General features: G+C 37.7%; 2 protein-coding genes and 1 long non-coding RNA gene across 4 annotated transcripts; 2 read left to right on the top strand and 1 right to left on the bottom strand.

Moving 5' to 3' along the window:
* The first annotated feature begins 134 nt into the window (after positions 1-134).
* Positions 135-8,631, top strand: Oseg6 (intraflagellar transport protein Oseg6). 2 transcript variants are annotated; one of them, XM_043433787.1, is made up of 20 exons: positions 135-269; positions 845-1,224; positions 1,312-1,522; positions 1,624-1,736; positions 1,865-2,282; positions 2,812-3,045; positions 3,120-3,245; positions 3,517-3,814; positions 3,951-4,149; positions 4,226-4,323; positions 4,410-4,692; positions 4,801-5,032; positions 5,200-5,452; positions 5,549-5,859; positions 5,959-6,108; positions 6,196-6,292; positions 6,392-6,598; positions 6,745-7,031; positions 7,118-7,194; positions 7,541-8,631. In XM_043433787.1, the coding sequence occupies exons 1-20, from the start codon at positions 258-260 to the stop codon at positions 7,665-7,667; spliced, it is 4,113 nt and encodes a 1,370-aa protein (XP_043289722.1). In that variant the 5' UTR covers positions 135-257; the 3' UTR covers positions 7,668-8,631. The 2 variants fall into 2 exon arrangements, with proteins under 2 accessions (XP_043289722.1, XP_043289720.1); XM_043433785.1 differs by lacking the exon at positions 135-269 and having other exon boundaries at positions 782-1,224.
* Positions 8,632-10,288: 1,657 nt separating this feature from the next.
* On the top strand, positions 10,289-16,000 carry MSBP (membrane steroid binding protein). The gene is made up of 3 exons (XM_043433794.1): positions 10,289-10,829; positions 13,790-13,939; positions 14,515-16,000. The coding sequence occupies exons 1-3, from the start codon at positions 10,484-10,486 to the stop codon at positions 14,628-14,630; spliced, it is 612 nt and encodes a 203-aa protein (XP_043289729.1). The 5' UTR covers positions 10,289-10,483; the 3' UTR covers positions 14,631-16,000.
* Positions 16,001-20,576: 4,576 nt separating this feature from the next.
* Positions 20,577-23,130, bottom strand: LOC122419343 (uncharacterized). Its single transcript, XR_006262877.1, has 2 exons — positions 21,301-23,130; positions 20,577-21,211 (listed from the first exon to the last, which is right to left on the bottom strand). It is a non-coding gene; the product is annotated as an uncharacterized lncRNA (long non-coding RNA).
* Between the last annotated feature and the right edge of the window lie 567 nt (positions 23,131-23,697).

Here is a 23,697-nt window from a genome sequence, read left to right as displayed (position 1 = left end):
GTCACTGCGCAACGATGCGACGATGCCTATCGTTTGCTATCGTCAATGAAGGTGTTTTCGTTCGCTCCGGTCTACAACGTGTGTAATGGACTTGTTTTGTGTAAATGACAGTTGAGTTGAAGTTTTGTTTGGTACAAGCGAGAAAATGAGCGAAGTACTTGCTCGGCCGACGCTTACAACTCACGAAATATGTGAAAATTTACAAACGAAAATTTATTAGACCACCTGGTAATTAGGCATAGGGAAATTCATCCATCATGGGGGACAAGGTACGAAGTTTTTTGTTTTTCCTTTTGATACCCAATGAATTTAAACCCGGTAAAAATGAATCGGTAATCAATAATCAGTCTTGCAATTGCGTTTCTTCTTTGAATGAAACGCTTATGCCCGTTTTCTCCAACGTTAATGTGAGTTTAAACTCGGTTCATCCTATCTCGAAACTATATAAAACAAATTGAACTGAGTTTGAACCGCGTCGGAGAAAATGGCCATTAGCATCAATTTTTTTCGTATAATGATATGAATGGGGAATCTTTCAATCGTGTATCCATATAGTGAATCCAAAGCATATGAAAATGAACGGTTTAAAAGATAGTTTTATTGTAATTGCAAAATCATAAAAGGCGATAAATCAAATATTCATACCTCTGTATGATTATTATCTCATCTTGAAACTCTAAGCTTTTATTAAGAACGGCATGAAAAGTCAACGTCACACATAATTCCAAAGCAAAAATCCTTACTTTTACTTGATTGAAGATTACTGAAACTTGCTGTTATTTACTAACTTCCTATTATGCTGTATCTGCTTGCTATGGTTTTAATGATGACAAAAAAAAAACAGGTTTTATACAAATTAGATCAGCCACATGGCTCTGGCAGTGTTTTTATGTCATGGCGACCTGGAAACAGTACCCATTTGGCAACAACTGGCTGCGACTCTTCCGTTGCTATTTTCGATCGTCAAGGAGAAATTCAGGAAAGAATACACATAACGGGGTTGTGTACAGGCTTTGGCTGGGATTCCGATGGAGATATCTTAGCTATCATTACTAATAATTCCTCAACCATTACCCTCTGGGATGCAACAACCGGCAAGAAATCTCAAGTCGACGCTGGTGTCAGAGATGGCCTCACATGCTTAATGTGGTCTAGAAACAATTGCATTCTAGCCGTAGGGACTCAGAAAGGAAATCTTGCTCTATATGATCATCTTAACGCAAAGTACGATAATTCATGAATTATGAATGAATTAGGACATCCGTATGGTTTGAAATATAGATAGTACCAGATGCTCTACTTATTTTGCAGACGAGTACCGATTTTAGGCAAACATAAAAAGAAAATTATTTGTGGCGCCTGGTCAAATGAAGGACTTCTCGCGCTGGCGGGAGAAGACAGAGTTCTAACTGTGAGCACCGGTGACGGTGACACTCGCAGAGAAATTCCTCTGCAAGGAGATCCTTATGATATACAATTCAGTGAAATGAAAATGGATCAACGTGCAGGAGGCGAGAGTACGGTAATAAAAAATATCCTCAAAAGTGTCACCGATTCATCAAATAAAAATTTCTTTCATTTGAAAAAAATATTTTATGTTTAAAAATTTTTTATTTCTTACAGGTTTCTCTCATTGTCAGCAAAACTACCTTGTTTCTTTACAATATTCTCGATCCTGATAATCCTATAGAACTAGCATTCCAGAAAAGATATGGACCTATTGTCACATATAAGTGGTGTGTTCTTATTTCCACTAGTAAATAATCCCAGTCGTTAACAAATATTGTACTTATGGTATTTATAATCCCCTAAGACTCATATATTTTGAAAAAAAAGTATTTGTATTGTGTTTTGATTGGTTAAGGTACGGCGATGGCTACATCTTGGTGGGATTCGAAGCAGGTTATTTCATCTCAATTTCGACGCATATAAAGGAAGTTGGGCAAGAACTGTTTCAAGTGAAAAATCATCGGGACTCGCTGAATGACATCGCTCTCAGTCCCTCAACAGGAAAAGTAGCAACTTGTGGTGATAATGCATTAAAAATTCACAGTATAACGAATTTGGAAGAAACGGAAAAAGTGATAACGGTAAGCGGCGAGGCTGGTGTTAACAGCATCGAATGGTCTGCCGACGGAACGATGATCGCCGCTATAACGCACAGCGGCAATATTCTCATTTATCTCGCTGAAATACCCAAACTTATAAGTGTTTGCGGAAACAGAATTGCCCTTCTTTCCAGCTTGACTGAAGTTATCGTCCATCTTTATACTCTTGATAAAGTAAGCATTCTTAAAACATCAACAGAAATGATTTTTTTTAAATATTATACATTTTTTATGATATTGGAAAAAGATATATTTCAGTCAAAGATCACTGATTTGCAGTTTATTTTTGTCACAATGTATAACGCTCTACCAGTCATTGCAGAGATAAAAATCCTGCTTAGCATTTCTTTCTGACAGTGTTGAGTTTTCGGGAAAAAAAATAGTTACCCTTTTTTTTCATCAAAGTGTCAAAAATTTTATTCATTTTTATTGACAGGGTGATAAGTCGTCACCGTGTATCTCACCATTCCATTGTTTGTCCATAAATGTAATAATAGATATGTGCAAACAATGCGCTGGTGAGTTTCACGCGAACGACTTGCTAGTGTGTCTTTTTATTTTTGTCGAATTATCCAGCCTCTGAGAAGAATGAAAATTTTCTTTTTGGCCACTTTCTATTTTGTGAAAAAATTGATAGAGCAGCTAAACTAAACGTCCTGTATTTGCATACAAAAAAATGTTACAATCATCTGATGGATTATAGGAAAAACCCGAGCCGCATGTGATAAACACGATAATCGAGCCATCGATCTTAGCAGTCGGTCCAATTCACGTGGGAGTGGCATTGAACAATCGTGCACTGTATTGGGAATTGTCAAACGAAAAATACGACACTTCAGTGCATTTTGAACGTGATTATTTGGCGACGGTCGACAGTATAAAATTAAACGAAATCTATGCAGCTGTTTTGTTTGACGGCAAAATGCAATTGCATACAGTGAATATAATGACTTTTGATCAAGATTCTTGCTAAATAATCCATGCATTTATTATTAAACTAATTGGTTCTAGATAAAAGTCGATCAAGAATTGGTGAAAGAAAAAAAGGACACAAAAATCTTTCCTGATGGAAGTACTTCCGACGGAAAAATAACCTGTCATGCTTTATCTTCAGATTTCGTTGTATACGGCACTGATGTAAGTATTGAATGATTCGGTATTATTTCCTTTTTTTATCATTCGTTCCTCAATTCTTTATTCAATTAATCCTGACTTAGCTTATAAAAGGATTTCTCGTATATTATTATTTTCGTTCACTTTTGACGTAACTATAATTATTTACGACTCTTCCATGGAAATCCACAATGACGTTATTGATTGAAATTTGACATTCATATGCCGATATAACAGTGATTCTATTATTTAATTTGTATTTTTTATTGTAAGAATTCTGAACTTTAATTTTTAGATGGGAAGAATAGCATATTTTTATCTCGAAGTTTTCAATCATGCAACCGAGTATACCCATTCGAATGGAATAAAAAATATATATTTGGATGCTAACGGAACTCGACTTTGTTTCGTGGATGAGAAACTCGATCTTTACATCCACGATCCGATAAACGAGAGCGTTATACCAGTACCTGAGTGTCCCGATGCGATGCAGGGTGTTATCTGGGATCAAAATATTTATGAGCGGTCGATTTTCGCTGTTTACAACAAAACTTCCATAGTTACTTACGTTTTTGTCAAGTATCACATCGATGGTAATTTATTTTTGTTTCCATTTTATCCGAATACGTGATAATGAAGAAAATGGAAGGAGAAAACAAATCACACGAATTTTATTAATAGATCAGCGATCTATTTCGCAACGTTACTGAAAATTGGATTTTGTTGCAGGGACCAAAGTTCTCAAAATCAGCTCAACAAAATTACCGTCCGAATCGATTCCTGTTCTCATGTACTCCGGTGAGATAACACTGGGTACAGCCGGTGGAAAATTAATAAAAATAACTCTTACGTCTCACGAAGAAGTCGGCAACATTGTTGAAAATAAAAAAGTTGTAGAAATATTTGAGAACCAAATATTATGTCGCAGGTAAGCATGATAGCTATTCAAATTGGGATGAGGACCGAAAATACTTTCATTCATAGTAATTAAATTATTACCGTAGATTTGATCGAGCTTGGAGCACTTGCGAGTTACTCGACGGCAAAGATTACTGGACGAAGTTGGGAAAAAGTGCGATGGCTTGTCTCAACGTGGAGTTCGGTGCGTCTTTTTTTTGTTCGATATTTCGCATATCGTAAAATGTTAACATTTTATTATAACATTCAGTAAACTTTGTTGTCTAACAGCCATTAGAGTTTTTCGAAGAATCGAAGATGCATCAATGGTTTGGGCGCTTGAGAAACTTCAAAATATCGAAGAGTTGGCCCTCTTGTCCGGACACATTTGCACTTTATTGGAGGAGTACAATAAAGCCGAAAATTTTTTCCTCCAATCATCGCAACCGGTCGAGGCCCTTTATCTCCGTCGCGATTTGATGCAATGGGAACAAGCGTTAAACTTGGCCCAAAAGTTAAAACCCGAGGAAATACCTTTCATAGCAAGAGAATACGCTCAACAACTGGAATTCACGTAAGTTTTTTTTCTATATTTTACCGAAGTGATAGGAAATGACAATTTTTTTAGGCCTCTTCTATTTCAAACCAAAGCTGATAATAGTAATCGTGGCAAATTTTTTAGAGGGAATTATCCGAAAGCCTTGGTGAATTACGAGCGTGGTCTTATGGATTCCAATACGAATTCAACAACTTCGAGCATGCATCATGCGAATCATCGGAATCAATGTCTTGCTGGGATTGCAAGAACTTCGATAAGATGCGGCGATAGCCGACGCGGCGTTGGAATTGCGCTTGAACACGATAGTCCCAGATCGTTGCGCAAAGAATGTGCTGAGATTTTAGAAATTATGAAAGTACGACTTTTTTTATGAATATTCCTAAAATACGAGTTCATTATTATCGCATCAATATCAAATCAATTCGCGTGTCCACACATTTGACCGATGCATGCGTAGCTTTCATTACATTTACTGCAGTACCAAAATGGATCTGTTAGAATTACAACATAGACTTTTTTTAGCAATTTAACGAGGCGGCGATGCTATACGAGAAAGCCGAGTATTTCGACAAAGCAGCTTCGGCTTACATAAAACTGAAGAATTGGAGCAAGGTTGGTCAATTATTGCCACAGATCTCCTCTCCGAAGATAAATATTCAATATGCAAAAGCGAAAGAAGCGGAAGGAAAATACGAAGAAGCAGCTAGAGCATACGAGACTGCTAAAGATTACGACAACATTATTAGAATAAATTTAGAACATCTCAATAATCCAGGTTTGTTTTCGTTCGGAAAATTTTCTTTTCCTTCGTTACGACCATTCAAAGAAGCGTAACAATTTTACACAACAATGTTTTACATTTCGGTATTAGCAAGAAGCGTCGAAATCGTACAACAAACAAAAAGCATAGAAGGGGCCAAACTGGTTGCAAGATTTTTTCAAAAAATGAACGATTACAATTCGGCAATTAAATTTTTAATCCTATCAAATTGTCATGACGAGGCTTTTCAACTTGCAAACCAACACGGCAAGATGGAACTTTATGGTGAAATTCTGGTTAACACACTGGATGATGATAACATACGAGATGAAGATTTTCGGAGTCTCGCCATTCATTTCGAAGCTCAAAAAAATAGTCTTTTGGCTGGTAAATACTATTTCCACGCGAAAGAGTATCACAAGGTACGCGACAATTTTTTTTTCTATGAATCACCTTTAAGTATCGATGAAAAATTATTTGTAAGGTGATAAAACATGGTGATAATAATCGGTGTTTTTCAGGCGTTAAGACACCTGTTGAAAGCTGCGCATTTGGCAGCCGACGATGATGTCGCGTTGACAATCGCCATTGATACGGTGGCATCTTCAAAAGATGACAAACTCGCTAATCAATTGATCGATTTTCTCCTCGGCGGTGACGGTCTACCAAAAGTAATTCAATAATTATATTCGCAAGTAGCGAACTGCCTAATCATTCGATAAATTTTTAATAAATAGACAATCAATTACACTGTTTAGGATCCAAAATATCTGTTCCGACTGTATATGGCAAGAAAACAATATCGGGAAGCTGCCAAAACTGCTATTATTATAGCAAATGAAGAACAAATCAACGGTAAATACATTTTGAACACGAAAGCCTTTTTAAGTCTGAACCAGTATTTCTAACAACAGATTTTTGTGCATCGTCGACTCGATTGTTTTTACTTTGCAGGTAATTATCGGAATGCTCACGACGTTTTATTCGGAATGTACACAGAGTTGAAACGCAACAAAATAACGATACCTCTAGAAATGAAGAACAATTTACGCCTATTGCATTCTTACATCCTTGTGCGATTGCACGTTAAGCGTAACGATCACTTGAGGGGCGCTAGGATGTTGATACGGGTTGCAAATAATATCTCAAAGTTTCCATCGCGTGAGTCAAATTATGTTATCAAGAATCTCGAATTATAATCGTAAAAGTATGATAAATTTTTATCAAGTATATGAAAATCCAATCCCGTCCAATGGGAATGAGTGAAAAAGTGGTGTGCTTAAAAAGAATTTTGTACTTTTTTCCAGATATCGTGCCAATTCTGACGTCTACCGTGATCGAATGTCAACGCGCTGGACTAAAGCACGCGGCATTCAATTTCGCTGCTATGTTAATGCGTCCGGAATACAGAAGCCAGGTGGATGCGAAATACAGCAAAAAGATTGAAGCTATCGTGCGAAAACCACCAAGAACGAGAGATCACGAGATCGAGGATGAACCTTTGACTCCTTGTCCTTATTGCAAAAGTCGACTCAACGAAACAGAAATAACTTGCGACAAATGCAAAAATACCATACCATTTTGTATTGCAACTGTATGTATTGAATATTGCCGTTCAAAATCTAATATTCGCAACAACTCAATTATACGCGAGTAATAATACTTTTTTTTTCTTTCCAGGGTCGTCACATTATCGAAGAAGATTTCTCGGTTTGCCCAGAATGCGATTTTCCAGCAATCAGAAGTGAACTTGTTCGGTAAATATTTATCATTCAGGAGAAATCAAACGAAATGCAAATTTTCCACAAAACATTCAACCTCATGTTAGTGGTTTGTGATTCAACTTTTCTTTTTTTTTAACGCCCGATGCTCGATATTTCGAAAAAAAGTTTCACCTTATTCTCCGACAAAAGAAGAACTACATATAATTTTTATTCAATTCGTTGAGAAGTAGGTCCAGTATATTTCATTAAACTTTTCACGCGATTATCTCTTCTAATCGTACGTTTATTCTTTGACAATTGGAAAAATTGCTTAATGATAATTTATCAAAGACTTGAGATGAAATCGCAATATAATCTCAAACCCATGCTTATACGACAGAATAATCGAGACCGAAGGAATTTGTCCAATGTGCAACGAACGAGTTGATCCAAAGTCGGTGCCGCACGATGCAAATATTCGTTTACATCTGGAGCTTCAAAACGTCAAAAGGAAATCCGATGTATAGGCAATGTATTGACCACCTTTCTTCTAATCGAGTGTACTTAAGCAAGATATAGCCATGCGAGAACTGCGTTCGCATATATGTAAAAAAAAAAAACAAACAAACAAGTTCATCCATGCGTGCATAAGAAACTCAAGTCATTGTCGTCCAATGAAGAATACCAAACTTGATGTACGCGAACTTGGCACGTATTTTTTAGAAATGATCTCTGAGCCGAGAAATCAGATGTATCGTTAATATTTTCTGTGTTTTCAAACGTAAAAAAAGGCGAGTGAAGTCTTGAAACGTAGTTGCATCGAATCCGTCCCACATACGCACGAAAATGTACAATTCATTATTCTGATAACTGAAATATTTTTCACACTTAAAATGGACTACAATGGAAAATATCTTTGTGTAAATCTAAATACATGACTTTAAATGTATTTTTGTGAACATTTTTATGAATAATTCAATATACGAATGAAAAATATTCATCTCCTTTTTATCATTGGTATACGTCGGTAAAGGGGACTTGAAAAAAAAAAAATGTTGGAAACAAAAGATGAAGACATGAATAAAACGCAATAGACGCCCAAGTCGATCCAGAATCCGAAAGGATTCGTGTATAGTACCAGATATCATGTAGAGCACTATATCAGATAATAAATATAACACGAGTCACGTGTGAACTCCATTACAAATATATTTGTAAAGTTCTTCGGTTGTATTGAATTGATGACGGCGCCGGCGCATTCCATTCATCACACGCGCTTATTATGGAATAAACTAAGGCCACGATGACGATTGCGTTATCAAACGTCACGCGGCATGACTTGTAAAGTCAATGCATCAATAATTTTGATAAACGAAAATCACCTCTCGCGGTATACACATTATACACTCTTACGTTCGCTAGTACTATGTACACGTCAAAAGTTGTTGCTCATATGTTCTTTTCATACGAATAAACGAGCAAAGATAGTAACTTTGTTTTTGAGACAATTTAATTGTTCCCTCTTTTCCAATAATTTTACATTTGTCTGTCGAACTAATTTCTTTTAAGATTTAAATCGCGTTTCCACAATTGACGCCGAGTTAAGGCAAATAAATAAAACTCTGACCGAATGACGCAAGAACGTGTGCAGTATATATGTACTCGAGATTTTTGTTACTTTTGTTAATCAATTGAGAGTTTTGAAAAATTCAAGTTAACCATTTTTATCGTCGACGATTCGAATTTAATTAAATTTTTCAAATACGTTTTTTCCCTATTTTATAAGTGCAGTTTAAAAAATTGAATTGTAATAATCTCTGTTCGCGTCGACAATAAACTGATGCTGTGCGATATATTGATACGACGCTAGCATTCAACAATCGCGACGATTACAAAGAACTTGCGTCGTGGATGAAAAAAAAAAAAAAAAAAAAAAACAGAAAGAAGTTCGCTGATTGTACAAACGCACACTAATCTTCTCAAACGCATACGAGTTTACATGGTTAGACCACAGGCAAAAATCGCATCGCGAGTTTCACCGCAGCAAAGAAATCGAGAGAGAGAGAGATCGATTGATTGATTGATCAATTACTTTGTTCATTTGCCTTAGAAATCGAGGAACCCAGCGAGGGAGGAAGGAAGAGAAAAGAAAAAAAAGGGATACCCATAATAAGCTGTACTATGTCTAATGACTGCGTTATAGTCACTAATTAGATTCACACGTATCGTATTATTTTCTTTATTTTCGCGTATTGGGGCGCTGATGAGCGCTACTATAATACTAAAACGCGAACCACGTTCTGAGAGAGATAGTTATTGTAGGCGCATAGTTGCTTTGTCGGTATAGTCGACGAAAAACATTATCTGACAACAGCGAAGAACTATAACCTTGAACACCTCGTCGAAGAATACGAATAAGGTATTGCCCGCCGCCAGAGATCGATTTTCTGTTCTCACTGTACAATCGTGCGTACAGGCATACGCAGATCGGAGAAAGAAGGAAGGGTTTACCTACAATCACTTCCTCTGGCGAAACGCTTGGACTCGTTAGGACCGAGGATTAATTCAAGTTCAATGGGTACGAGTAATCCTGGACAAACGGCGTTCGGTGTTCGATCGTTGTTGGACAGCAATATCGATAACCTACAGTATTGAAAATATATAACGAATTGATTGCATGGCTATATATAGTGAAAGCGAACTTTCACTAACAAAAACAGTAACGGATCTCTTATTTAGTTTCATATATTAAGCGCGTTTCCCGGAAGCTTAACAAACAAGTCGTAGGACTGTCTGTGGCGTTGTAGTTTGCTTGCAACTCAAAGATTTCGTCGCAGGTCGCAGTATGTCGCAGCAAATACATATGATATTCCTGCCCGTAATAAAATGTAAATTTATGATTATATTCAATGCGGTTACGGAACTGGACCGTAGGTGGCGTATCACTCGCGCCAAAAACACGATGAGTGGGAGAAGGAATACGGAACTGTAATGCGCGCGCAATCTCCTCGCTCCCGCGAGCTTATCCTCCCTCTTAATGTGGGTGTATACGTGTTTGTGTCGCGTCGTCGTCTCGTTGCCGTTGAGTCGGTGTGCACGTGTCGCCTTGAGTGTGTGGTATCCGCAACGGTATCTCGTGCTGCAGGTGCACACGTGTGTGTGTGCGGCGCATTTTTTTCTCGTGCCTCGAGTCTGCCACGATTCGCGATAATATAGGATACGTCGACGGGAAATATTCGTATATAGATATATAGGGAAATAGGGGGAAAACAAAAAGAGGTTGGAAAGGAAGGAGAGACGTAGACGTGCTGTGTTGTACATTGTACAGAAGTCAGTGGTCAAGATGGCCGAGCACGGTGACGCGCAACCGGTTCCCGGCTCTGAAAATCCCACCAATACCGAACAGTCGCAGCAGGATCTTTTCACCAGTTTTATCGGTGAAGTCGTCAAAAGCCCTCTCAATTTAGCTCTGGTTGGTGTTATTGCCTTTCTAGTTTATCAGATCTTTCGTAGTAAAACCAAAACCGAAACACCGGCACCGATTATTAAAAAATTGCCCAAATTGAGGCGCGATTTTACCGTCGAGGAATTGAAGAAATATGATGGCAGAGGACCGGACGGAAGGATCCTCGTCGCCGTCAATGGCAGCGTTTACGACGCCACAAGAGGAGCCAGATTCTATGGACCCGGTTAGTTCTCATCCGTCTACTACTCTTTTCTCACGTATCAGAACATATCTATACATTTTTGCGTCCATTCCTATTAATCTATCTGTTGGACAAGTAATACTTTTTCACTCTTACCGGCAGCACGATACTTTTTTTTTTTTTTTCAAGAAAATAATCGAACTACGACTAAATAATCATTCGGAACAACTTTCACGAACAAGAATAGTTGAGTGTTTTAAATTTGTTCTGAAAAATAGACTCACTCAAAAATTTGATCAGTTAGTTATACATTTAGCAACATCGAATTTTCAAATTGCAATCGTAAATATGTTTCCAATATTAATAATATACCTATGTTTTTAAATTACTCATTTACTAACTTTATTCAAAAAATTACAACGATATACATGTCAAACTCATAAATGTATAACGGCGCATTGATCTAAAAATCATTAAGTAGGCTAGGCCAAAATCATGCGGATGTCGATGAACCAAATGATATTTTAAACTGTTCCGACGTGAGAAAGAGAAAACACCTTTCATTGAAATTATTTGTTCGTTATTCATTCGTAACTACCTTTGCGAGTCACACTTCATACGCATCATTAACGGCTGAACGCTTTCTTTTTTTTTTTTTTTTTTTAATCCCCGTCATACGCCTGCATTCTTTATTGTTACGGACTGAACCGAATATCTCCAAATTGTCCGAAAGTTGTATACACCTTCGTGCTTTTCGGGTAAAAAGGCTGTACGAAAAAATCGAGGTTAGTCACAGGATCGCCATTTGTAAAGGAATTGTTTGTTCCAAGCCTGACTGGTCGTGCGTGCATGACTCGTAAAATTTGAGTTCCGATTCGTGAAGCGTCATTGAACCATATTGAATTTTTTTGTATAAATTTCTTTACGATGAAACTCCGTTCAATTTCCTTATGCAAACTGAACCCGATCGCGGTGTTATTACCACTCTCACAAAAATAGAAGATTCACACTCAAACAGACGGTTTGCCCATCGATAGAAAGACAAGGAAACGAAAGACAATTAGTGTATGAACCGCGGCGGTTTTTTTCTCGCTTTTTTTTTTTATTCTCCAGAGCAAAGTTCGATAATCGCGTGAATACCTGAGTCGCGGAGAACTCAAAGAGAACCTTCACCGGCTGAATATCTCATGAAGACGATAGGCTTGGAATGTATATTTATTTATTATTTATATCGGTAAATTGTTCGACTCTACCGAGAAACATGACTTCTGCGCGTTGCTTTTTACGAGCTCTTTCGATCGAGGCACTTTGATCACGTTAAACAACAATCGATTTCAGCCCTATCTTCAAACTACTACCATCACGTGTATTGGCATCTAGGGAACGAAACGTTGATAAACTTTCTTGGAGACTCTATTGATAGACGGTAATAAAAATGTGTGAATAAAAACATATCAGATCGATTTTAACTGAAGGTCACTGCGAAATACCCCGCAATTACGTATTTTTAAGATTCTCTGCTACGATTGCAATTGATTATTATTAGATACATTTATTGATAGTTCAATCAATTTGGTTTGGTCGAGTTTAATATTTTGAACATCGTGGTAGGAATGAAGTGTCAAAGAGTCTCTATTCCCATGGAAAGTGAGAGTGAATAAGCTTGAAAATTTTTGCAACTCACCGAGGCAACACATCTCGGTGGAAAGAAATCAAAATGGAGGAGTCGAAAGTTTTATGACGATGAAGTTTACAACGTTGGAGTCCAACGAAATGATCTAAAAAAAACTCTCCAATAATTTCAGTAATTCTCCAATTTCGTTCCCTGCCGAATTTGCAATCCGTAGTTTTTCAAGCCGCACCGACACTTCGTAAAATAAAAAACAGGTGAATTACAAATGTTTTTTTCGATCATTTCGTTGGACTCCAGCGTTGCAAACTTCACCGTCGCGTCGTAAAGTTTTTTTTTACTTCATCTGTTCTGGAATAGTAAAAATCTTCTATATCGATCGAGCAATCAGAAAAACATATACGATGCAAAAGCTTCACAACTATACTGGGTTTTTTTTTACCTCTTTTTCTCTCCCTCTTCTCGTCTTTCCTCCTCGAGACAATTGTTCGAGACGAGAATGATGGCGTGGATGTGCGATGATATCATCAGCGACACGCCTTGCACACCGATCGGCGACCTGTGCTTGTGTAATAAAAAAAAAAGTGTTCCGATATACACGGGCAAGATGCTGAAGTTCGAGTCCAACGCAATCAACGAAAAATACATTTGGAATTTTTTGGCACCAATTTTTTATTTCACGAAGTATCGGTGCGGCTTGAAAAACTTTGAAGTGCAAATTCGGCAGGGAATGAAATTGGAGAATTACTGGAATTATGGGATGGTTTTTTTTAGATCATTTCGTTGGACTCCAACCTTGCAAACTTCAGTGTCATTCACGGACATTGGTACAAATTCTTCGTTCCAGCTTCGATCGCTCTTCCATCATCATTTTTCTTGCTAGAGCATCAAAATGTTAAATTTCAGAAGGGAAGAATAAGATTTTAGACCTGCTGCTCCTGAGGCGAAAAAAAAAAGATGAAATTTTAGAGACACGATCGTTTTCATTTTTTCTTCCTTTCAATCTGCTTGAGAAATGTCAAGGCATGCCAATTCGACATGTCGGTTATCCATACTTTGTTGTTATCTTATCTGAATTATTTTGCAATCCATACATTAATAATTATGTCAACGTCATTAAGAAGAAACTTTCACAGGAACTCACTTCTCGAGATAAGCAGGGAAGAAGCTTTTGACATGTTTTGGTGTTTGAGATTAAAGCCTCCGAAGCATTATTTCATTCCGTTTTAATTGTCATTTAAATTATATGATTATATTGAGTATATGGCGGAAAAATTATTTTAACGAAGTGACAGATGTCAAAATTTTCTTTTAAAAAGATTTATTGATGTTCTCCCCTGGAGTTATTCGTTTACTTGAATATTCTCAACAGATGGACCTTACGCTGCGTTTGGAGGACGTGACGCGAGCCGAGGCCTCGCAACATTTTCGGTTGTTCCCGGCAAGGATGAGTACGACGACCTCAGCGATCTGAACACAGCCGAGATGAATTCGATCCTCGAATGGGAAGAGCAATTCAAAGGCAAGAATAAAAAATAAAAAAATAATAAAAGAACAATAAAAAATTGAGAATGGAATGCGACACGAAATGGGGGGGGGGGGGGGGGAATCAGCCTCGATATTATTAACATATTTTTTATCGAGCCTTATCGCTATTTCCATCGCATGATTTGATAAGGCAATGCGACGAGTCACTTATACGTGCTTGAGAAAATTCTCGGAAAAGACCGACGTGAAACATTTTAAATATGAAAATATCGAAAAGGCATGGTCCATTCGGGAATCGTCCGGTGAACGTACAGTAACAGTTCGCTTTTTCAGAATGATCAATTCTTTCGAAAGTGTAGCAAGTTAGATCGGAACTTATTTATTTCAAGAAAGTATAAACGATTGAGAGAATTAATTCTTGTCTCACTGCTGTACATTATAAAATTCGAGGTTCTGTTAACTCGTTGGTTATTATTGGTAAACGAGATAAAACTCTTGCAATTTATCATTTTAATTTCAATACACGCGATTATTAGTACATTTTTTCATACTTTGTATGATTTACGTTAATACAATTAATATTAATAATATTCGATTTTTTTCTATCAGAAAGGTACGATTATGTTGGAAAGCTGTTGAAACCGGGCGAGGCGCCAACAAATTATTCAGACGAAGAGGACGAGGGAAGTCAGCAGGAGACGGAAACAAAATCAAAAGACGATTGACCGAGAAAAGCATGGATCGTGGGTGAAACGAGAGAAGAAAGAACGTGAAACGGGACGACGATAAATGACGAATATTTCATGAAGAAATCGATGATTGATTCGCATTATCGTGTTATAAAGTCGAACAAGGATCATGAACTCGCTCGTTTGGCAAAAAAGAAATGTTCGACATTGAAAATGTCTATTAATATTAAGAAATATATTAAATGTTTCGGAGTTTGGGATATTTAGGGCGTAGAGACTTGATTCGAGGCGATTCAGTTTCGTATGGAAACGGACTTCCTCGTTCCTAAAATTATAATGGTTTTTTATATGTGTACAAAACGAATTTTCTATGATCCTCCATTGAAAGACACCCTGTGGTTTTAATAAAACAAAAATCACGTACACGAAAAGAAATGACCACACGTGCAATTGTGGCGTCAAGATTTGGTCCTAAATGCAAACAACTGAAACTTATGTGGTAGATTGTTTTTTGTTGAAGCTTTTTCTATTCTCTCCCTGAAGCTACTATGAATTCCTTAATGACGCTAAATACACCGAACACACCTCTTGGTTGCTTATGATAAATATGATGAAATTTAAAAACAAAACCTAGTCTAATTGGTTTACTTTACTATTGGTAACTATTGGTAAGCCCCGTAACGAATTTTAAAAACTACGCGCCTAATGAATTTTTGTTTTGTTTCTGTAAATATATATAGAAGGATTTTAAATATTACCCACTGAAAAGTGATCACTTCTATGTTTACAAATTTTACATAACTAATATTTAGTCTCCGCGAAACTTTTATACCGATCGGAGTTTTCAACACTTCAATCGACATTATTTTTCGCATTTTTTAAAAATTTTTCAACTTTTCATATGCAATGAAAACAAGAAATTTTTTTATTCTTTGGATAATCAACTGGATTCGTAATATGAATAATCATTGATTTATATCGCTATTTTTATATAAAATTAATAAAGAATGATTCTGTGAAGGTTATATGACGAAAAAAAAACCAAGAAATAAAATAAAACGTGAGATTTCGGAAACTGCTTGAAAAAATTCTCATTTTGGTTGTGACAGTAGCTGTTCGAGGCTTTGAACATTAGTATTGATCGTTTTGTGCGATAATTACGATTCAAACTTGCGTTTTCCGAACAACATTCTTGAGACGACTTCAGGGGATGTAACAACCCTATTTGTAAATCCTCGCGGCACAGATAACGTATTTTAATCGTTCGCTTACATATGATACATAAAGTATGAACCCGATGCTTCGTTTGTTTAGAATTCCTATATAAGAGAGGCTTCCATTAATGTGATTAGCAAATCAAGTGAAAATTTGATCATAAAAGACTAAAAAACATATATTCAACTCGATATTTGTAGTATATTTTGTTCCTGCTTCAACAGCAACCATTTTAGCCAAAAACTAGAGGACCAACATAACGACAGTGAAAAGATAAAACCTTGAGACTTGAAAAAATGACATTTTCGAATAGCATTAAAATCAATTTTCCTAGAACGATCGACGTACTAGCCACAGTGAATTAATAACAAGCCATGGTAAATCTCGTCTGCGCATCGACATAATTCTTCCCGAAATGTAAAGACATTTCGAAATGCTTCTCTTTTTATTTCACGATGGAAAATCAGGTTGAAAGCGTTGCATTTCCGCAGTGTAACGTACAAGAATTCATCAAAGATGCTGTAAATGATTTGCAAACAGATGAGTAGGTGAAACGATGTCAAGCCACAATCGTGTCTCTCCATTCATTAGCGATGAAGTTGCGTTGAAAAATTATTGCTTCAACTTTATAAAGCTCATAAATCAAATATGGATATTATTTGAACAATCTCATTCTCGATATTTTTTACAAATTTTCAGGGTGTACGAAAGAACTTGTAATTGCTATGGCGAATTTCTTTTCATCCTCGTCTGGAGCAATTTTTCAATAGTCAGCGATCGTCTCATTTTACCTGTTTGTCTTTGGACAACGTTTTTGAGCTGAGTTCTTTGTATTTTCAATTGAAATAATGTCGAAGTAGAACACTATGGTAAACACTGGAATCTTCACCTATTGGTTCAGAGAGAGCTAAAATTAGATTTTTGTTTTTATTTGAGAAAAAATCAAAAATTACGAGCATCTTTCAAAAATATAGCGTTTACCTAATATCCGCGAAAAAAGAGCGGATTACTCCGTTTTTTGGCTGCAAGTATTGATAAAAATGAAGAAACTGACGCACAATTTAGATTTTTTGATATGTCAATTATTTCCAGAATGAAGAGAAATTCTGTCCGAGCGAAATCCCGTGGAATGCCCAATACGTATTTCAGAATTGACATGAAAAATTGTTTTAAAAAAATGGAGACGGATACGAACAATCACCGAAATGTCGTAATTTTTTTTTACTAAGCGTGGTGAGTATGCAGCGCCAAAAAACATAATCTTTCGTTTTATTCTTATCGTCCTCGTTCCGGTTATACTATAAGCGGGTGGCAATAGTGATTCTTGTGTTTCAATTTTTCACTAGTGTACTCTGCTACGAAAAAAAAAATGGTTCAAGTCGTCGAGCCTCGTCGAAGTATAAGAATGAATTTTCACTCTTAAGGAAAATTTCATCAAAGCTTTCGTTGTTTATATAATATGATAAAAAACGGTTCAACGTGGAACACCCCGATATTTTTGAACGTTTTTGCATTAAAAAAAAAAAAAAATCCGGATTAGCTGTGAAGAAAATTATACTAAACAAGTTATTGAAATAATCGTTTGAGTTTCCCGCCATTTCTCTGGGTCAAACGAATCTCTCCCCGCGGTACGTATGGAACGTGAGCAGAGAAAACATGGTGAGTGGGAGTAGCGGCACGCGACCATATTACGGAGGCACGTATATTATATGCCCGCGACCCCCCTCTACATCCTCCTATCTGCTCCTGTCGTCTCTCTACGATTCCCACAAAATTCCCGAAACGCATGAAAACCTTCGTTGCTTCGATCACAAATTACTCTGTAGCTTGAAAGAGTATTGAGTACGTTAGTTAATGAAATTCCTCGCGAACCGGAACAATAACAGACGTTTACTGCACGAAAAGAAATACTACGCCCTGAGAAAAATATTCTTTTAATTTTTTAACGGTCCGCCGGTTTTTAAGAAAAAGGGGGAGAGACATCTGGTCAACTCTGAACTTTCAATCTCGAGGTCATCTCACGAATTTTACTGTAGCGAATAATGCGTTACACGTTTTTATGAGGAATACAATTTTTCTGAATATAAACATCGTTGCGGTGATGCAAACTACCATCGCTACACATACGAAAACTATAAGCAAAATTAATGAACAAAAAACAAGATAATTTCCGTCAATTGTTTTTCCCAGCATTTCGTTCCTATTTTTTATTCAATACGATTCAGCCGAAGCTCTTTATTCGCGTGTGATATCGCGAGAAAGTTTCGGGGGTTGGATGAAGCATCGATCGATCAGGTTCCATCCCTCGGCCTCGAGCCTGAACTGTTGTGGGGATAGACGTAAACGTATTTGTGTAGACACATAGTAGAAGTACTATATGTACACGTTCTCGCGGTCATGAACGTACCAGGGGGCGCTTTGGGTCTTTGACGACAGGGCGAATCGCACCGTCGTGTCGACCGCGCTGGAAATTATCCTAAAAATTCTGTACCCACCCTTTTTTCTTCTCGCTACGCGATCATCAATTTAAAATCGTTTCATTTTGTTTCTTTTCATTACTTTCATAAAATAAAATCTTAAATATATCTTCTCAACGTATGCATAAAAAATTTCGAGGTCAGTGGTACCTGAGCTGATTTGCCGCTTGGTTATTACAATTCTTAATTTTTTTTTTTTTTCTTTAATCTTTTTCTTCCTATGCCGTGCTTCACGGATCTTACATAACGGTCATGCCGCGCCTACCAACTGCCAACCCCGTTATACGATTTTTATATACGCACATACGGATTTATATCATCACGATCGGTGCACTTCGAATCTGTCCCAAATGCATGTATGTATATAGTACAGAGAAATAAACAAATAATAATTTATAATTTTTTGAGGATAGTGCACGTATATATATATATATATATGCGGGGAGTCCGACACGAGCTGAGGTTATATATCGGTCATTTAAACTCGAAGGCACATCTGAACTGAATTTCGAATAAAAAGGGTAAAAGCCGTCTTTTGAAACGAACGCACCACCTACCTCTCGGTCCTCGAATGTCGATCGCTTACTCCTCCCGCCTTAGAAATTAATAATGCATCACAACAAGCGGTCAGCAGTGTGTCGCAGCGTTGTGCACGATCGAATTCGTTGTTCTCGCATGTACAACGATGTTCAATGCAATAATATCAAGATATCGATATCGAATTCGATTTTTCACGTAATCGTCGCTCTTCGGCCCCAATAAAAATTGCTTTTCCTGATTCTAGATTTAATTCGAAATCCAAATATGTCGATACGTTATTTGACATGATTTTTGGGACACCCCGTACACATGTGCACGTATGCTTGGAAACTCGTACAAGTATACACTCTGTCAATAATATTGTGTTGGGTTATATAAATAAATATAACTTATAGACATTTACGTATATACTGAGAGCCTGGCCCGCTTTTCAGGTATTATTAAACGAAAACACGAACTTGGGATCGCGTTTGGAAATTGGGTCAACGTGCTTCATTCGCATTTTTGTCGTCAATGAATACGAGCAGCAGGGAACGAAGATATAGTATAACCAAAAAAAAAAGAAAACAATGTTCGTAACGTCATTGAGAATTTGAGAACTTGATCGAATACGATTTATATGAAATGTTCTGCTAAGGTGCTGGATGTTTATTTTCATTTTTTTTATTCTTGGGCGTGTTCCTCGTCACGTGACTGACGTGACGAAAAAGCCTCCATCGTTTATTACGGATGGTTGGTATTATACCGACGCCTTTCTGTAAAATATCTCATATTTAATTATTCTCATCTAATTATCATCTATTCGAAAGAGAGAACAACAATAAAAGAATGATGAATTTTTGACATTTGACGTTTGATTTTTAGCTCAACATCGTGATTCTGTTTAATAAATATATTACATCCATTCATGGCAGACGCTTATATATGTACGCGCGCGCGCGCGCACAACACACAGCAGGCACGAATCACATTGAATGGTTCATTGCGAAAAAATCAGAGGTACGATTGAATTTTTGATACACGAAGACAGGTACATATGTAGAGAATGAAAAATGAGGAAAGCCGTCTTCGTTCTACGACCTATGACAAAAAATGATTACGATGTAACTTATTGGACGGTTCCTGCTCGACCTCAAACGGCGGCCATCATTACGTGGTCGATAAAACAGTGCTGCTCAAACGAATCGATATATATGTATATAGGCTTGCTCGTGTATACATTCAAGTATCAAAATCTCAATTGAATTCACTGCTCATGATGTCCTTACAAGAATCTAATGTCTGTACGGTAAAGAGAAAACAATGCTATGACGAGAACGAAACGCTGAGCTGGAAAAGCTCTATAAGCCGTTTTATGAATGAACGGGAAAGTGCGAAGCGTGCCAGAGTGACCAAGCATCATGGCCGCGACGTATATAAATAATATCCGTATATATATATATATGTATTTGACTATATGTGTGTGCATATGTGCTCGAGAGAGTTGGTATTCGGAAGGACGTAAATATATATACGAACGATAGAGCGACTAAAGTCACGTTTCGTGTTACATATCATTGCGTTCGTTTTCAAATTGTTGACATAAGGGCATGAAACGTATAGAAACGGAGTTCACCAGAAAACGGCGTATATTTAAAAACTAATGGCCGAACATACGTAATCATGCCACTATACTGTGTCTGTCATCACTTGCGGGTATTTAACGAAAAGGAGCGCTGAATTGAAATAAAAAGAAAAAACTCAACTGTGATTGGATGTGAATCTGCTCTAGATTCCTGCAGTCTGTACTATTTTATTGGACAAGTTGAATTTCGATGGGGTTCAGCACAGTTTCGACCTGAGAAACGTGATCAATGTCTTTCTACGTCGAGAACAAACCGGAATTAACAATAATTGGGGAGCCGTACCAAGTGTTAACCACAAATGTATATATACCTTGAGAATTCGATGCATTGTATAATCAAGGGGTCGCACCAGTAAATATTCTAAATTCCCGGCAGAATTTGTGGTGTGAAGGACTCATAAAACGTAAATATTAAAGCTCAACGCAATCGTTCTCACTCGGTATCAACGCATATATTTGCCCTCGGCATATCGCGCTCTCCCTCTCTACAGATTGTAGTCTCGTCGCATTATACAAAGAACGCCTGTCACCGAGGTGACGAGCCGAACACAGCATGGCTGGACTTTTCTACCAAGCTGCTGTCACGCCGTGAAATCTCTATCCTTTTTCTCCCGTGCCCCTTCGTATGGCGCATCGCGGACACCAATCCTGGAGCGCGATTCTTTTCGCTTGGCGCTTATTGTAGCCGCCACCAACGACGCCACTGCAGTCTACCGCGTTTGACACCCGGCTGACAAAACCGTCGAGAGAGCAACACAATCCTATATATACGTAAATGTATATGTATGCGCCACATGCTCGTCACTCGTCAATGTAGTAGAACCGCGACAGCAGCTTTGTATATACATACATTATAATAAACGTCGCGTGGGCGTAAGTGGCGCGTGCCATCGTCTTTCTTTCTCGTTTTGCGAACGGTCAGAGACGACAACATTGCTCACGTACGATATGCCTCACTTTCGATCCTCCTTAATTTTCTCCGCACTTGCATCGATATCCTTTGTGTCTTATGACATAGTACTATTAAACCCTTTCTCTGCTATCCCTCCATCGCTGTATACAACCACGTATTTCATATTTTGTTACAAGCCGCTACTCTGATCATCTCCGCCCTTCTATTTCCCTCACCGCGACCCAATCCGTATGCGGATCGTTGCTTATGCTGTTCTATTCACGCAGTATCGAAACCTCAAGAACGCGGGTGGCCATTTTGTATGATCACCCCTGACGAAGAATGGGTCGGTTTCTTTTTCCACGTTTATATAGAGACAATTTTGACAGCCTTTTTCCAAGGAGCAGTTTTCCAATTTACAATTTTACATATTTATAATGAGCAAAAATATGATAAACTCTCTTAAAAAAAAATTTGTAATTTCAATGAATAATAACCACCAAAAAATTATAGTTTTTATGTACGTTACAACATGTTTGAATTATAATAATAAATATTGCACTACAAAAAAAAATTGATATCAATATCCGTCCGACCCATATGTTGCATATCATAACCTTTGAGCATTCCAAGTTCCAAGAGAGGCGATATACAATTGCCTTCCAAAGCCATCTTGCGCCAGGATATCGCACTCTGCATTCTATTTCTCTCCTCCCCCGCAACCTGTCGCTCCTTTCCGTAACTATATATACAACACCCCTGGTATTACTTTGTCGTGGAACAGGATTGATACAACATATGTATAGCCAGCCACCTATAGTCACTCTTTGTCTCGTTTACGGCGATCCGAGAAGTGGAAGATTCCTATCTCGATTGCAAATACATTTTTTTGATGTTCGAGCCCCTGTTTTTTTTTAATCAAAATTGAACGAATTTTCTTGTTTAAGATAAGGATTTCGACATGAAATTTGATTACAAATTTATGATCGTTCAAAAATTCGTTCATCCACTAACTTTTTGAAGAAATTAATTAAAAAAATCATAGTATCAAAATTCACATTGCGTCGAACAGATGTCGTGATTGACAGCTGTCAACTACCGGCTCGATAATATTCTTTCTTACGCATTTACATTAGCCTGTGTACGTATTTATTGAGGTTACTTTGAAACGACGATCCCGTTATACGAAAATTTTGACAGTACTCGTAATGGAAATTGGCATGAAATTTCTTAGGAAATTTCATTACTAATAATTGTGAAAACTCTGAAAGAAAGTGAAGAGCTTCGAGAGAGTTCGACGATCGAGCGTATAAACATGCGTTGACCGAGAACACTGCTGCGAACACAGCGCCACGAGTCACAGCTGGGAGAACCTACAGAAATTGTTATCAAACATTCACGGAAATGTCACACTTGACATTCGTGAATCCTTCAATTTTCCCCACAATTCAAAAAAAATCTCGAGAAAACTTGTCAAAAATCCACAATAATACTATTTTCGAAAGGAAAAAAAATGTTTCTCGGTAACATGGAACGATGAAACAATGCATAACGTGTAAACTGCGAGACACCCTTTAACTGAAACTGACATCCGCGTGTCTGTTCGGTGCGTAGTGTCAATAAACACCACAAATATGACGGATGAGAGAAGGTCCGAAGCTTCACGCGCATGACAGTCGTTTCTCGTCGTCGATGTAGTACTTCTAAACATTTAACTTTCGACCGTGTTTCCCGCTTCGATACAGAAATAAAATTACATCTATGAAACTACGGCTTTGGTGAAAAAAAAAAAAAAAAAAAAAAAAAACAGAAAAATTAGAAAAACTGAAGACGGTGGTTATATTACGTAAACCACAATACATCACGGATTAAATTGGATCGTAAGATCATAAGATAAAAGGCGAATCGTAACGCGTGGAATCGTAAATCTGGCAATGTATGTCGCGCGACCGGCCATTATCAAATCGCGTTGTACGAATACGCCAAGTTGTTACAACGACCACGCTTAGCTGCCGGCGGCGGGATTTTAGTCAGAGCACTAATAGCCTCAAGATCACTCTACCAATGAGATTTCTTCTTGGGATCACGTGACCCTGTCAACCAATTGCACGATATCGTCTGATGCGACGTCCTGGCAAGGGGAAAGAGGGGCGCTCAACACGGGGCATATTTTTTGGGGCTGACAAGCGTAGAAAAAGTTCTCGTCAAGAACGCGGCCGCCATTTTACGTTGGCTGATAGCTAACCTCGGCGGTGTGTGTGTGTATTTGTACGTGTACGCGGTGCCCCCGTGCGGCATTAGTTCGCGCTTCGCTTCGCGAATATATCTTCGGAGCGATCCTCCTACCTACTCCCC

Source organism: Venturia canescens, chromosome 1 (assembly GCF_019457755.1).
Source record: "Venturia canescens isolate UGA chromosome 1, ASM1945775v1, whole genome shotgun sequence".
In the NCBI taxonomy this organism is placed as follows: Eukaryota; Metazoa; Arthropoda; class Insecta; order Hymenoptera; family Ichneumonidae; genus Venturia; species Venturia canescens.
This window is presented reverse-complemented; position numbering and strand designations above follow the sequence as displayed.